The 14,574-nt window shown below is 40.6% G+C and overlaps 1 protein-coding gene across 2 annotated transcripts in view; it reads right to left on the bottom strand.

Annotated features, from left to right (window-relative positions):
- cdh4 (cadherin 4, type 1, R-cadherin (retinal)) overlaps window positions 1–14,574 on the bottom strand; it is a 241,205-nt gene that overhangs the window by 151,571 nt on the left and 75,060 nt on the right. For both annotated transcript variants that reach the window (XM_086291574.1, XM_086291575.1), the window contains exon 3: window positions 2,100–2,123. In XM_086291574.1, coding sequence (XP_086147700.1) covers window positions 2,100–2,123 — 24 coding nt within the window. The remainder of the gene's footprint in view (window positions 1–2,099; window positions 2,124–14,574) is intronic.

Raw genomic sequence — 14,574 nt, 5'->3', positions numbered from 1 at the left:
TTCTGTTTAAAAAGACAATCAAGTCTTCTCAATTTAAATTTAATTTGAACTCCTTAGAAAAGAAAAACATTGATTTCTTAAGGCGAACAGGGAAATATAGCCTTGTGTATTTGGCCAAGAAAAACAGATTCACGTAATATTTTTAATCCTGATACACACACACACACACACACACACACACACACACACACACCTAAAAGAAATTACTTGAAAGTTCCAGATTACTATATATTCTAACCTTATACAAATGTATCTTGCTCTGGACATGACAGAGTTAAGGTGGCTTCTAGTGCAGTTTATTGGGATGAACAATTTGCACGGCTGGCAGAAAAACCATAATCAATCTGGAGATTATAGATAAAGGTACTAAAACCAGCCGAGCACAGCGTTTTCTTTTATCACAATTACACCTTGCCCTCCCGCCTCAGGTACAGCCAATTAAGTTAGAAGAGGATGTGCGAGCAGGCACTTGATGTTGAGGAGGCCTATCAGATGACTAAAAACATGCCCCACCCCTGCTAGCGACACAGGGCGAGATTGCTAAGCACAGGTAGGCACAAGGATGGAGCTCAAGTATGACTTTGCACCGCAGTTGCATGTTATGTGTTTGTGTTCATCCAAAATTACACCTATATGAAAACCACAAGTGAATGGTTTGAATGATGTATTCTTTCCTGAGTGATAAGCAATCTGCTGGCTGGCTTTCTGCTGACTGCACTTCATAAAGGTTCCAAGGGCACACAGACCTTGCCTTAAGACTGCTTCCTCTCTCTCAGCTGCTTTGGAATCCATTCATTACTTCCCTTTTACTTATTATTTTTGGGGGTGTTTCATTGTGAACTATCATTCACATTATGCGTCCACTCAGCAGTACAGAAAAGAAAAGTGTTGGTGCAGAAGAGGAAAGAACCTGTGCGTTTGTTTTAATGTAAAAGCGGCAGGGCGGTTAAGAGAGGCAGAGAGGAGGTCAGCATCAAGGATTACGCTCAGAACGAATACAAATATTTACCCATTGTGACTTCTTATTCCCCGCTCTTTGTTCAGGCCTAACTGGATTGGGGGAAGAAGAAAAACAAAACAAAAAAAAGCACCGCACGGTTGCTAGCTTGGCAATGAAAAATTGATCACACAATCTTCTCTGTGCTTCATATCATCGTCTCCTCCACCAGCAAATAGAGGTTAACCAGGCACACAAAAATAAACCTTAAGTGCTTGATCAAAACCACAACTTTGCAAGTTCTCTTCCCTCCTGCCACTTTGATGTTTCAAAGACCAGACACAGTAGTTGTATCTATATCGCGTGATGTCACTGCACGGCTTTGGCTCAACATTTTCAAGTTATAAACGATACGCTGGAGAGCAAATGCGACATGATGACTTCTTGTATTAGCGCTGTACTCACACATGTACAGCGGGAACATCTAATGAGCATAGAAAGCAATGTTAGAGAAGACAAGTGGCCGACACAGGTGACCCAAAACTGGATATAATGCCAGAAAGCGCACACACGCACACACACACACACACACACACACACACACACACATTTATATGAAATATAAACAAAGCTAGTACTGCAGATAGACTCAGACATTCAGCCGATTTGATAAAGAGGCGAGACATTTTACAGGAAGACATTAATAATGGCACAGCGGGGACTTCTATCCACTTCTATTTCACCTACATGGAGATGAGTTCCACTATAGCTGGAAGGACGCAAAGTAAAAAAGATGCTCCTTATTGAGCACTATTGGAGTCAAAAGGGGGTAAATTGACTAAGTAGGTCGAGGCAAAATGCATGCAGGGAAAATATGCAAAATTCAAAGTGTGATAGGCCACATGGGTCTGAGGATGCTGCTTTCATAATTGCTTTCTCTTGATGTTTCTCTCCTCGTTTCAACATTTGCTGTGACATGCAATGTGATGGAGAATAGCTTCCCAGTGATGCAAATGATGTTTATGGCTCGTCGCTCCCCCACTGAGACTAAAATCTGAGAATGGTTCCTTCCACATTAACGCAAACAGCCACTGCTCTGTCGCTGGCGGAGTCCATGCACAGATGGCTCAAAATCACGGGAGCGTGCGGCTGCAGTACTTACCACGTTCACTGGACAGGGTGGTATCTGTCAGCGAGAGAGAAAGAGAGGGAAGAAAAAGGACATGGGGAAAAGAGAGAGGAGACGATGATTAGAACATAATAGGTTTCAGTAAAAGTGGCATTGCAAAGTCACCGTTAAACAAGAGAACAAAACAGATCAATTTCTCAGGATTAATGGAAAGTCACAGGCAATAGCCGGACAGTGACATATACAGAACGTAAGGCTACTATTGGAGAAAATTTGCTGTCACAACTGCGTAGTCTCTCACATTTGTCTCTGTCTATTATCCAGGCGGCACCATTTACCCAGAATACAGTTTGTTTTCTTTCTTATACCTCTTGTCATTGCCTCAAGCAGTGGGATTCATCACTATCTTCAAATGCTTGTTGTGATGTTTATGTTGTTCTTGTGTTCACTCAATGAAACACGGGGAAATTACAGAACACTGAATATTCACATTACACACATTTACGCAATGTCATTGTGGGCAATGTTTATTCAGACGCTGGCACCTGGTGACAGATAGACTAGAAACAGCCATGGAGTCTCCCGTTGTTTTTCCTCACAGTTGTCTCCCCTCCTGGTGTCCTCAAGCGGGGTTTCTTAGTGAGATTTGATCGCCAAAGCTCAAATTTGCATTCCTGGCTTACAATTTTAATTTGGAGAGCCTTAAAGCTGAATATTCTGAGATACAACTGGTTACTTCATTCCAGCTTTAAGGACATCTCACACACAATGACTAATATTATCTATCTGTACAAAGAATAAAAAGAAAGAAACAAGAATGGGAGAATAGTAAAAGTTGCAGCTTTTGGAAAGACAAGGCGCAACTTTTACAGCAACCTTCATTAACCATTCATCAACCCGTTAGAGAATACATATTTTTCCCTCAATCAAAAATGCACGGACCAGCCTAAAGGCCTTTATTACAAAAGCCTAAGGTAGATCTATGTTGTCACATCTCCCTAAAGGATCAGTTGAAATCAAATGTGAACCTCCCCCAGTGCAAAAAACAAAAATGCCCAGACAACATACTTCCTATAATGATGGCGCCATATTAAACAGTAGGACACAACATACGGTACAGGGCTCACATCCTAAATGTAATCACCTCTTGAAACCTGCCAGGATGCATTTTTCACACTTAGTCTAAACCAGCTGTTGAATGCAGCTGTTATTTAATGTCTTCCAAAGTACAATTTATTGCAATTTGTTCCCATTTTTAACATGAAACCTTGAAATGATGTACAAAGCTGTAATGTATACAGCTTAAGCATATGAGATAAAATATTTTCTTCTGGTCCTTCACTCCATTAGTAATTTACAAGGAATGAGGTCTGGAAAGTATGAGAGCCTATAGGTTTGTTCAACTGCTGAATATACTTGGAGCTGTTCGGCAGTAGTGTGTCTGCTAAATTATTAAAACACGAAACACACTGATGAAGTTACAATTTCTCGTGTGTGTGTGTTTGTTTTTTTTAAATGTATGTATTTTTGTGTGTTTTCAGTGAGACTGTAACACTAACATGTTAGCTTTGGTTTTGCTTCATATGATCACAATACACAGATGCCAATGGGCTATGCTTTCTTCCTCTTTCACATCTCTCCATAAATCCATTCAAGTCCATCTAAAATCTCTGCAACTTTTTGACATGTTTACAAAAAAAGAAAAAAAAAAGCCACATCAATATCTAAATGAGAGCTTTGCTTGTAGACGCTCTGACTGTCTCCATTCCCTTTCTCCATGTATAAAGGCACCCTACTCCATCCCAACAGAACTTCGCTTCGCACATGTTCAATTATTCATCTCCCTCTGTCAAGAATTCAGCCTTGCTAGCACTTGCCAGTATCCCCCACAAATTGGCAGGCAGTCTCATATTTGGCATATGGTGCAGAGCAGTGCTGCTTTTCCTTCCGTCTTCAGTTGGCCTGCTAGCACTCCCTAGGAGCAGAGTAATACACACTGGCGTACACACACGTGTACAGTCACAATGATGCACCGTGTCTGTCAGTTTTGTGAGACAACCTGCCCCACTGTGCTGTTGGGGATTTGCCCACAACGTCTTTGCAACAGGTTTCAAGGTTTTCAGCAAAAGTACAACGGCAGCGATTTCTTCCTGGAGACTTCAACATGCATTCCATTCGCGGCTCCGCAAAACTACACAACTGTTCTCACTCGATCGCTTTACAGACTGAAGCTGAGAACGCCAGATTGCTGAGATCGCCAAACTGTGCATTTCAATAACGCAACAGTTAATTGTTGGTCGGGAAGATGTTAATCAACCATGTTTGCAACAAGTTTTCCCTGAGAAGAGTATCATAGCCGGGCAGATTAGCTCAAAACACTTGGCAGAATTGAATACCTAGGTGTGTTTTGTGTGGGACTTTTCCAACAACGGCTCAGTATCTCACAGTGCAAAACAATCATTCTGGCTGAATTCCAGAATAAGTTTCTGTAATGTCACCGTGCTTGGAGAGAACAGAGCTTCTCTTTTAACTAACACCTGCGCCTATTCTATCAAGAAAAAAAATACGCATGCGCATTATTAGTAAGATTTCAACAGTACTTTACAACCTGCTTAGATTGTGCATCTACTGTAACTGGTTATGTGCACACTACCTTGTATACTAGCACCATGTTATTCACAGCAAAATGAAAACTATATACGAGTTTTACCTTGTGTGATTGCGACAGATCGATTCATGTTGTCTTCTTTTGTCACTTGCTAGCAATTAAATATAGACCATCTTAATAGAAAATATAAAGTAATTTGTAGTATGGACTGAAAAATACAGTCACGTTCACAATCTAAAATAAGTTCTTTGTTTTTCTTATCTCCAATAGCTTGAACGTACACTGCCTGAAGGCTGTGTCTAGCTAAGCTGATGCGCCAAATGTTGTGACAATAATTTAGACATGCCAGCATGGTTTTAAATTTTTTGTCCTTTGTTAAATGCCAGTAGTTAGGCACTGACTAAATGGTAAATAAATACCAGGAAAAGACTATTTTTCTACCAGGGCTCTTTTTTGATTTCAAAAACAGAAATACAGCAGCAGCACGGTGCATATGCGTTCGTTCACAGTGACGATCTTGTGCTGTGTCACATTTGCCCTCCAGAAAATAAATTCAAATGTGTCACTAACACATTGCTCTGCCTGTATTCTTTTCTGCATTTCTACGGGGTTTTTTTGTGTGTTTTTTTTTTTAAACTTATGCAACACATTTGACCTAGCTCTTTATGAATCTCACTGTGGCTGTGAAAAGAATTCATCAAAGCAAGCGATAATGCAAACTCCCACATATTACAAAAATTCACCCAAAAGGTCGGAGTTACACATTCCCTTTATCAGCGACATAAAGAAAACATTTTGAAGCCGCACAAAAAAAAAAAAAAAAAAAAAATCTAATTACACTGGCATTGCCTGTTTGATAACCTCTCCGCACTAGTCTGCAAAAGTCTTGTTTTTAAGGTTAGCATGTGTGATGCTTTTTCTGTGGAAAAAATGGCTTTAATTCTCAGGTACACTGATCAGTCTAAAAGAATGACGACGACAGGTTAATTACCTTTTATGTTTAGAGTTACAAATAGCACGGCTGTAAGCCTTAAAAAAGATGCAACGACATACTTAAAGGCAGTCATCGGGTTCACAGCATCTCAATGTGTCAAATCACACACACACGCATACCCAGACACCTTCTATATGACTGACTGTGAATGGATGCAAGCATAACTGTTTGCATGCAGATGCATCCTTATGCCAAATCTTCTTGTTGCAGTGGTGATGACTAATAACCGGAGAGCAATTGCAGCTAATAAATAATACATTTAAGAGTCTAATCAAATTCAACAAATGAATATGTCTAGAAAACTATTAATCAGAGTGCAAACGTGTATTTACAAATATAACACTGGCACAAACAATCAATTATTCATAAAGTGAATGCTGCATAAGTGGGCTTCTTCCCGGGTGAGATGCTGCCATAATTGGAGTGGGACTACAGGAGTGCTGGATGTGTGCGCGCGTCTTTATGTGTGTACATGCGGGAGCATGTGTGCTAATGTGTATCAGCAAGTTAACACACAAACACACACTCAAACACTTCTCCCCATGCGCCAAAGTTCCCCCAAACATGACAAGAGCAGGCAGAGTCGGCTCATTAATGCCTAATGAGTTGTCTGATTAGTGCTGAATATAAAAGCCTTATTGTCAAGCACTGTATGTTTATTTTGATTAATTATTGTACTGAAGTGACTGAATGGAAGCATAACGACATGGAGCATTAACATTTTGTGGTAATAGGGCCTTTGTGGAGACTGTAGCTGTATTTTCAACTCTCAGTGCAGCGCATAAAGCATTGCTACCACCTAAAGAGGTTTTATTGTAAACTAACAGATATACAGGGTTATATTACATTCACTACAATTCACCATTAAACTCCTGCCAGCAGATACTTATCCCCGGTAATGGCCAGCAGCTTGTCTCCACACAGGTGGTTACACAAGAAAGGGTAAGTCTTCGTACGTGTTTGTTTGTGATTCTTCTCTCGTTTGTTCTCAAAATAATGAGAAAATGTTCATAATAAATCAACGCGGATTTAGAGAAGCTGTGCAAAACTCTTGCTTCGCTGGATGTGTGTGGCTGTTGACAGAGATTAGTATTAAAGTATCCTTGACAGCCAAGGGTATTGTAAGCAGCACCAATCAATAATTTCAACTAGGAATCAAATGAGTATGTGTAATAGTCAAGGAGTCCTTTATAGCAACCAGCACACAGGGAATCATTACCTGACTCTGCTCTGTCCCTAAATAGTCTCGCATCTGGCTGTATGCCCTCCAACGTTCTTGCTTTGATGCACTGTCGCCACACTTGAGCATAATTTCGGCAGCTGTCTTCGGCAAAACTGCTGTAATAATGGGGCTACCCGCCTAATACACAGACAAGGAAAGTTAGCTAATAGGAAACACTTGATGATATCAAACAAATGCTAATGTGGGTCTGTCTGTTGAACACGTAAGCGACCATTTGCTAACATGTTTGCTCTATCAGCTTTTCAGGTCATAATGCCAGGGTTTAAAGACTGAAGCACTTTTGGCAAACTTCTTGTAGAGCAAAAAGGACTTACAGGGTTATCATATAATGTATCTTTGGGTTTTTGTGGCTTGTTGATTACTATTGCTTTGAGAAGTGATTCATGTTCAAGCTCAGTTTTATTTGTAGTCTTTTGCTTCAGATGGCGTTAGCTCTCTTCCATTGTGTCCAAGTCTCATTTTTGTTGTGTCCATCAGTCTGGTGTTACCCCCCCCCACAACAACTGATTATTTTATTTATCTTTGAAGGTAGGAAACGTCAGGGTGGGCACGGTCAAAGCAACAAACAAAACATTCTAGAAACATCCTAGAAAGGAAACACAGCTAACTCCATACCAATAGCTTTACTGTTGGTATAGCTATCTGTATTTTTGTCTTTCTTGTTCCACTGTTTAGTTTTGTCAAGTTAATCTTGTCTCCCTATTCAGTTGTGTTTCTCTTCCTGTTTTACTTTGGTGATTGTCTTGTGTTTAGTACAACTTCCTCTCGAGTCTTTATATTTGTTTCCCTCAGCTGTGTTCCCACCTGTTTCCTCTCTACTTGTTACATTGTATTACTTTGTCACATATTCCCTCGGGGTTGTCTGTTTCCTTGTTCCATGTTTCCCCAGAGATTCCAAGTTTTTGAATTGTTTACTCCTGATCAGCTACCTTTCGTACAGTTCAGCATTAAAGCTGCCCTTTAAGTTTATGTTCTGTCTCCCCCAGGCCTGAATTTGAATCCTGCCACACAGCCATAGTTTGACAATATCATGTCGTCCATGATTTTACATCTTGTCATATCAATGATACAGCGATGCTTCACATCTAGCTCCCCTACTGCACAACAATAAGGCAAGCCCTGGCATGTCTGAGAGTGAGAGCCACATTTCAGCCTACAATAATGTTTTCATAAAAAGTAAGCTACTCCAACAACCTCTAACACAAACACAATACTTTGTAAAATATGCAAGAAAATTATTCCCACTAGAGATGAAAACAGCAAACTCGTTTCACCAATTGAAGCAAAAATGCACCATCAAGCACAACCAGGCTCACTGAGCATCGCTGGCTACACTCCATATTAATAGAAAAGCAAACGGTGGATTGAAATAACTGATGTGGTTACATGGTGGAAAGGAAGTAGTTGAAGCAACTTGTTAAAATACTTAACCCAAGACACACTATGCCCCACTCTATCGTTTAATAGTTGACGTATTTGCCCCGTATACAAATTCCCTTTGGATCGAGAATGGGTGAAGACATAGATAAGCTATGACAGTCAACCTTTGTTGGTTAGGTTTGTAAACCTTTCTTTAATGAAAGTAGTGCAACGGGCAGTTAAATTAACAAATTGAATAAAATGTTTAATTCTTCACCTGTAAATTTTACTTATAGAAGTCTTTATACAACTATAAGTTTTATAAAATTATACTTTTATAAAACTTGTAATGAAAAGGCAAGAAATGCTCAAATTTAAAATAGAGGTGACAACCGTAACAAAAGAAAATCTCGTTTTTGAAGGTGTAAGTGTGTGTAACGAGACATGACTCCCTGTGGTTTATCAAAAAACAAAACACAAATGCTCATATTTCAGCCTGATGTCACAGATTAGCAGAATGTTAGCTGAGTGCTATTGTTTGTGAATCAAGCTTACGAAAGCTCTCGGGGCTTTGGTGACAACATGTGTTTTGCAGACTGGCAATAAATCTGTATGTATGGCTGCAGGAGATGGGATGATTAATAAGTCTGGAACAACCAAGAGAGTTACTTTTTCTCACCAGGTGTGACCGCACTCTTTCAGTTAAAATAAGAAAGAATGAATGTTAAGGATTAGTGTTGTTCACTTGCATTCAACAAATAGAACATAGAAAAAAAAAGGTTTTCAATTGAAGTAGTATTTTTTCTCTGTATTGGATCTAATGCAGCACTCCTAAGAACTATTTTCACTGATCCACTGACCACATCCAGATATAAAAATAAATGCATTAATCCCAAAATGTTATTAATGGTAGAAAATTTGTGTCTGCTTTTGAATAAGTCCTCTTTTCTCTCTCATGATCTGCCTCTTTCTCTTTCTGCTGCCCTCCTGTCCGTGAGCAGAATGCTATTGGTATTGTCAGAGGAGGGACTGTATTGCTTGGCCTGTTGCTCTGTACACATTTTAAATCAGAGGTAATGGGGCACTTCAGGAGACTGCTGTTTCACACACCCAACTGCCAATACACTGTAATCACTAAAGGCCCCTTTTCTTCAAAGATAACCATTGGTTACGTGCGCTGCACTCAAAACTACAAAGCTGCACTGGGGATACATTGACAATAACTTAGTGAACTGACAAGCACCAGGCCTGAGTGAGATCACAACCTGTAACACACATTACGCGTCATTGCTAACTAATGTATCTGCACTAATCTTTTCTACCACATCGTCTACAATAAAAAGCTCCAGAGAGACTGAGAGTATTTCTATAGAGATGCCAGAATCTAAGTGTGCCAAATCAGAAGTGCCTGTCACGAGCTCGACTACTACATTCCTCATCCTCATACCTCAAACATGGCAAAAGTTACGAATAATGAGGTGAGTGTATGTGCCATTAATCCATGCATGTGGAAAGCTTGGGTTTAGCATGCTCTGCTATTGACTCTGTACAGTATGATGTAAACGAGGGGTTGCACCGTAACCCAGGAGGTAAACAAATATGTATGTATGTCATGCAGTGATACTCCAGGAGTATCAGTATAAATATGGAACAAGAACTGAGTAAACAGTGTTACAATAAATAATTAAAAAAGATTTCATTAAAAAAAGTAACTGAAAAAGTAAAAAAAAAAAGTACATCCGCAGTAGGAGTACTAACAAAATGAAACAAACATTCCTCCTTTACAAATGTTTAGCCTGTTTAGCCTTGGTGATATTTCCCACCTGGCCAGCAATCAACCTCAGAAGCCAGATGAGTCTTGTAGTGCAGAGTGCATGCATTAATGTATGCTGCGTGCTGTTACATCCTAAATATAAAATGGATCAGGTTTGTATCAAAGGTATTTGTACATTCTTCAGCTAACAATAAACCACTTTCCCCTGGAGGATAAATGCATTAAATGGGGTGACTCAACCTTAATGTTAATGCACTGCTAGCAGCCCATTAATTGCTCTAGCCCAGTGGGTGGTTTCATATCAGCATGTAAACATCTCCTGTGTGAGGACGTTTGGCATTTGTGGGTACACGCTGGCTTGCATTTATTTTTGACATCCAAACTGTTCATATTTGTCCAGTCAAAGCCAGCCATTTCAACTTCTGCCTGAAAATTAATCCAAATGAATATGCATGTCTGATGCTCACTCATACACACTGGGCTACGGTGAATCACATTGCGCTTTGCACGGTTTTCTCTATTTCCTCGGCAGATGCAGACACAGAGGCAAAAGAAGGGGGAGTGGGTGCAGGGGTCCCTACTGTGATGAACTGGTGCTGACACAGCCAGATGTTTAGTTAATATGCAGAGCCCCAATGTGGGATGATGGGAGGAGTTGACATGCGCTTCAGGGGCTTTAGGCAGCCAAGTGCTCTTCTGTAGCCGGCTTGTATCTCTGCAGGGAGAGTGTGTGTATGCTTATCACATACAATTTGCATTTAGCTGAGTGTGTGCATTTATGTATAGCTCTGTGTTTTAATGCAAACGTTTGGCAATTCGGAACACAATAATCACTCCACGTGTGCATGCATGCTTTCCCTTTTCACAGTGGCACACTGAGCATATGTCTGAAACAAAGTCTCTTGTCACAGCTTCCTCTCAGTGAACTGTGTCAGAGCTGGAGGGCAATTGACTGCGCTCACACAGAGGCGAGCAGAGCTTTGCACACAAGCACACACTGCTGTCTGAGTGTTTCCACGAGCCCGCAGAGTCTGACGCTGCTGTTTGGTGGAAACCAATGGAAGAGCCGCAAACATAATGAAGTAAGAAGCAGCACTGAAGAAGCAATCAGCCACATTTTGTTGATGCCATCTAATTACCAATCATCGACATCAACAGCCTGTCATCATCATCATCATTACTGATTTTCATCAGCATCATCTTTGTTGCCATTTCCCTGAAGCCTCTACGGACCTCTTGTAGTAAGGACGGAGTCAGTGACACAATGACAAGCAACTGGGTGCAATGGCATTAAACGTGTTGTAAAATACACACACACACACACACTTGGAGCTGAAGAAGCAGGGAAGTGCAAAGACACTCTTTCTCCCTCTCATTTTCTCTGGCTCCACTCTATGTCTCACCGTCCTCCTCTATCGACACTAATCTAATTTCCAAGTAACCTGAATTAAATAAGCGGGTGTCATTAAGACCAGTGAAGGATGGCCGAGGGCCTGGGGAGATCAAGAGTTGGAGCTGGGGAGGATAAGAAGGTGCTTAGTTACACCTTGTAGATCCACAGAGTCTGTGAAGTTGATGAAAGGGTAAAAAAAGCAGATGCCGACAACCTTTCTGCTTTTCCCCCCTTACTTCTCCCTCCTTCCATTGTAATCACATGCTCTACATATTGGGAAATTAATATAATATTTAGATCCTCAACTGTTATGATGAGAGATAAGACAGAAATTACCCCTCGGCAGCAGCCGAGCAGTCTTTTTCCATTTTTTTTTTAAGGTTATCACTTCTTCCCTGAAACCCCATTTAACCATTAAGCCAACACTGCTTTCCACTCACCAAGCAACCAACCCACCTCACATACCCATCATATCCTCTGCTTTCTATTGACAACTAGCAGCTGGCAAGCACTGTGAAGTATTTCACATCCACCTAGGACTCATCCTCGCAGTTATATCTGTCCAATGTGTGACTACTGGGACTACAGCTAAAGACTGCCATCAATCCCTTAGGTGTGTTTTTGATGATCCCCACATGGGAATACTTCACTGCTAGCGTTAGCTAACCTGCCGCACTATTTTAACAATCTCCCCTGGGTCTGTTAGAGCTCTATTACAAGTCTGCTGAAGGAGCTGCACAATACATTACGAGATGCGTGCCGACATGTACACACTGCTCTTTCAAAGTGCTGCTAGAGTGGATCTGAAACAGGTTGTTTGGCTTTGTCTCACAAGTATTTAGCAAAACAATAAGCACTGCAATGGACAGTTTAAAGAAGTGAGTCTGTGAGTTCAGCCTCTTTATGGCTGTAAAGAATCTTTGCTCTTCAGAGAGAACAAAATGTGCAAGTTGTTTACTGCAAGGAGATAATGATTTAAGACATTTCTTATATTGGAATCCAGGGTCACTGCCAATTGTAACAGTGGGGCTGGCTTTGATTTTACAGTGTGAGTCATCAAGATATGGGCCCAGTTGTACTGTAGCAGGAACCACAACAAATGGTTGATTTTTAATTTAGTTTAATTGTGTTTAGTTTTATTGTGTGATGGCTGTGTGCAAGGTGTAGTGAAAAATGTTAGAGGTCTGTAGCTGGCATAAAAATAGCAGTCACGTTTGAAAACAACTCTGTCCTGACCAATAACTAGGCTCCTGATTCCAAGGATTTATCAGGCAGGATAAAGTCTTGAAGTTACCTACTAAGTGGAAACTTCCAAGAAAGGTGGTTGTGAGTACTTTGGCAGGTGTTCACAGAGATCAGCCACACTGAATCCCCCTGCTGCATTGTGCTGTTAAAAAAAAAAGTTCTGGCTTCCACAATACCTCAAAAGGTGTCCAGGGACAACCTTTAGAAGCAAGCACTAAAGGTTATTAGATGGGGCGTATAAGGACTGGACTGGTTTATCCAGCTCAACACACAGATTTGTCATTGCACCGAGATTTTGTTTAGTTTGGATTAAACACATTGCCCATCCTTTCACCATTACCATGAAAGGATGTGCATGGTTTAAAATGAGAACGACAAAGAAAACATGATTCATCAGACCAGCAGCCCTTGCTTCTGGTTCCAGTTCAGACAGCCGTGCCTGTAGCTAATTTAAGAAGTGGACACGGGTCAGCAAGGGCACAAAACTAGCTGGCAGGAATTTGGTCCCTTACACTGATGTTTGAAGGCACGTATTCTGACACGTTTTTGCATTAAGGCAACCTAAAGACTTTTAGTAATGTGTGACAGTTGCCAGAATTTCCTCCCAACATATAACATTAAGCCTTAGGCACTCATTTGCCTTTCACCAGTTTACTGGCTGTCCTTTGTTGGACTGTTTTTGAAAGGTACTAATCAGAGTATACTGAGAAAGTGTCTAGCCAACACAACTTGACTCTTGTCAAAGTCGCTCAGACAAAGTCACTCTATTCATATCTGCCCTGCTCTTATGACTGCCTGTTTATCCTGCTTTTAACACATCAGCTTCAAGAGCTGACTGCTCACACGTTGCCTAATACATTCAAAAAGTCTCAGGTACCTTACAAACGAGATAATAAATATTATTTACATTGCCCACTGATTTTATAAACTTTTGACTTGTAAGATATAGACTTGGGAGACTACCACAGCTGGTCTGTAAACTGGTCCATTAGAGGACTGGTAAGAGGATTTTGACAGGTGGAAGCTTTTTTTGAGAGAGAAAAAAAAACAGGTGGAAAGATTGTGAACTTGCACTAACCACTCTATTTCTCATCGACCTGTGTACTCTTGTAAAAAAATGGTCTCTAAACATCATGGCTTAATCACTGATACCGTTCATGATTTCTCAAATCTTGTTTTGTTGTAATGATCTAAAATACTTAAGTGTGTAACTGTAAAATGCTATTGAATAGAAAGAGTAATGAGTTTATTTCTGTAGTTCTCGAAAAGCATGGAAAAAATGAATGACCACAAAATTCTGAGCTTTTGCACTTAAAGGTTTCAAGCGGGTCTATAGTGACTTGCTTTAGGTACACCTCACTGTTTTTGGCTAGAGTTCAAGGAAAATGGTAGCATGCAGTTAACCCTGATAGAGTTGTGCGGGGGTGGGGAGGGGAATAAACTTGCTTCTGGAAAGTGAGACAGTGGGAAGGTCAACCAGAGCACTTAGATAAGTGAAAGCACTAAGTGGACAGAGAACTCATTTCAAACCCCTCTTGTAAAGGACTACGGTAGCACTTAAGGGTATTTGCTTTTTAGCACTTTCTGTGGCTTCCCCACCTGTCTCAAGTGTGTGTGTGTGTGTGTGTGTGTGTGTGTGTGTGTGTGTGTGTGTGTGTGTGTGTGTGTGTGCGTGTGTGTGCGTGCAGTTGCAGTGATGCTATATGGAACTCATTCGGATAACATCTTAACTGAATGTTTAAAGGACAAAGCTCTGAAAGACCCCATCACATGTACATTCTGATCCAGTCAAATATGAACATACCAACTTTTTACAAAAGAGAATAATCCTCAATCCTCTCCTTTCTCTTCCTCCATGACTGCATTATGTCCTGTAAATGTAAATGTAATGT

The sequence above is a fragment of the Aulonocara sp. 'chitande type north' Nkhata Bay genome, linkage group LG5 (assembly GCF_057382095.1).
Source record: "Aulonocara sp. 'chitande type north' Nkhata Bay isolate Kocher_YH1m ecotype deep benthic linkage group LG5, A_spYH_male_GT1.1, whole genome shotgun sequence".
Lineage (NCBI taxonomy): Eukaryota > Metazoa > Chordata > Actinopteri > Cichliformes > Cichlidae > Aulonocara > Aulonocara sp. 'chitande type north' Nkhata Bay.
This window is presented reverse-complemented; position numbering and strand designations above follow the sequence as displayed.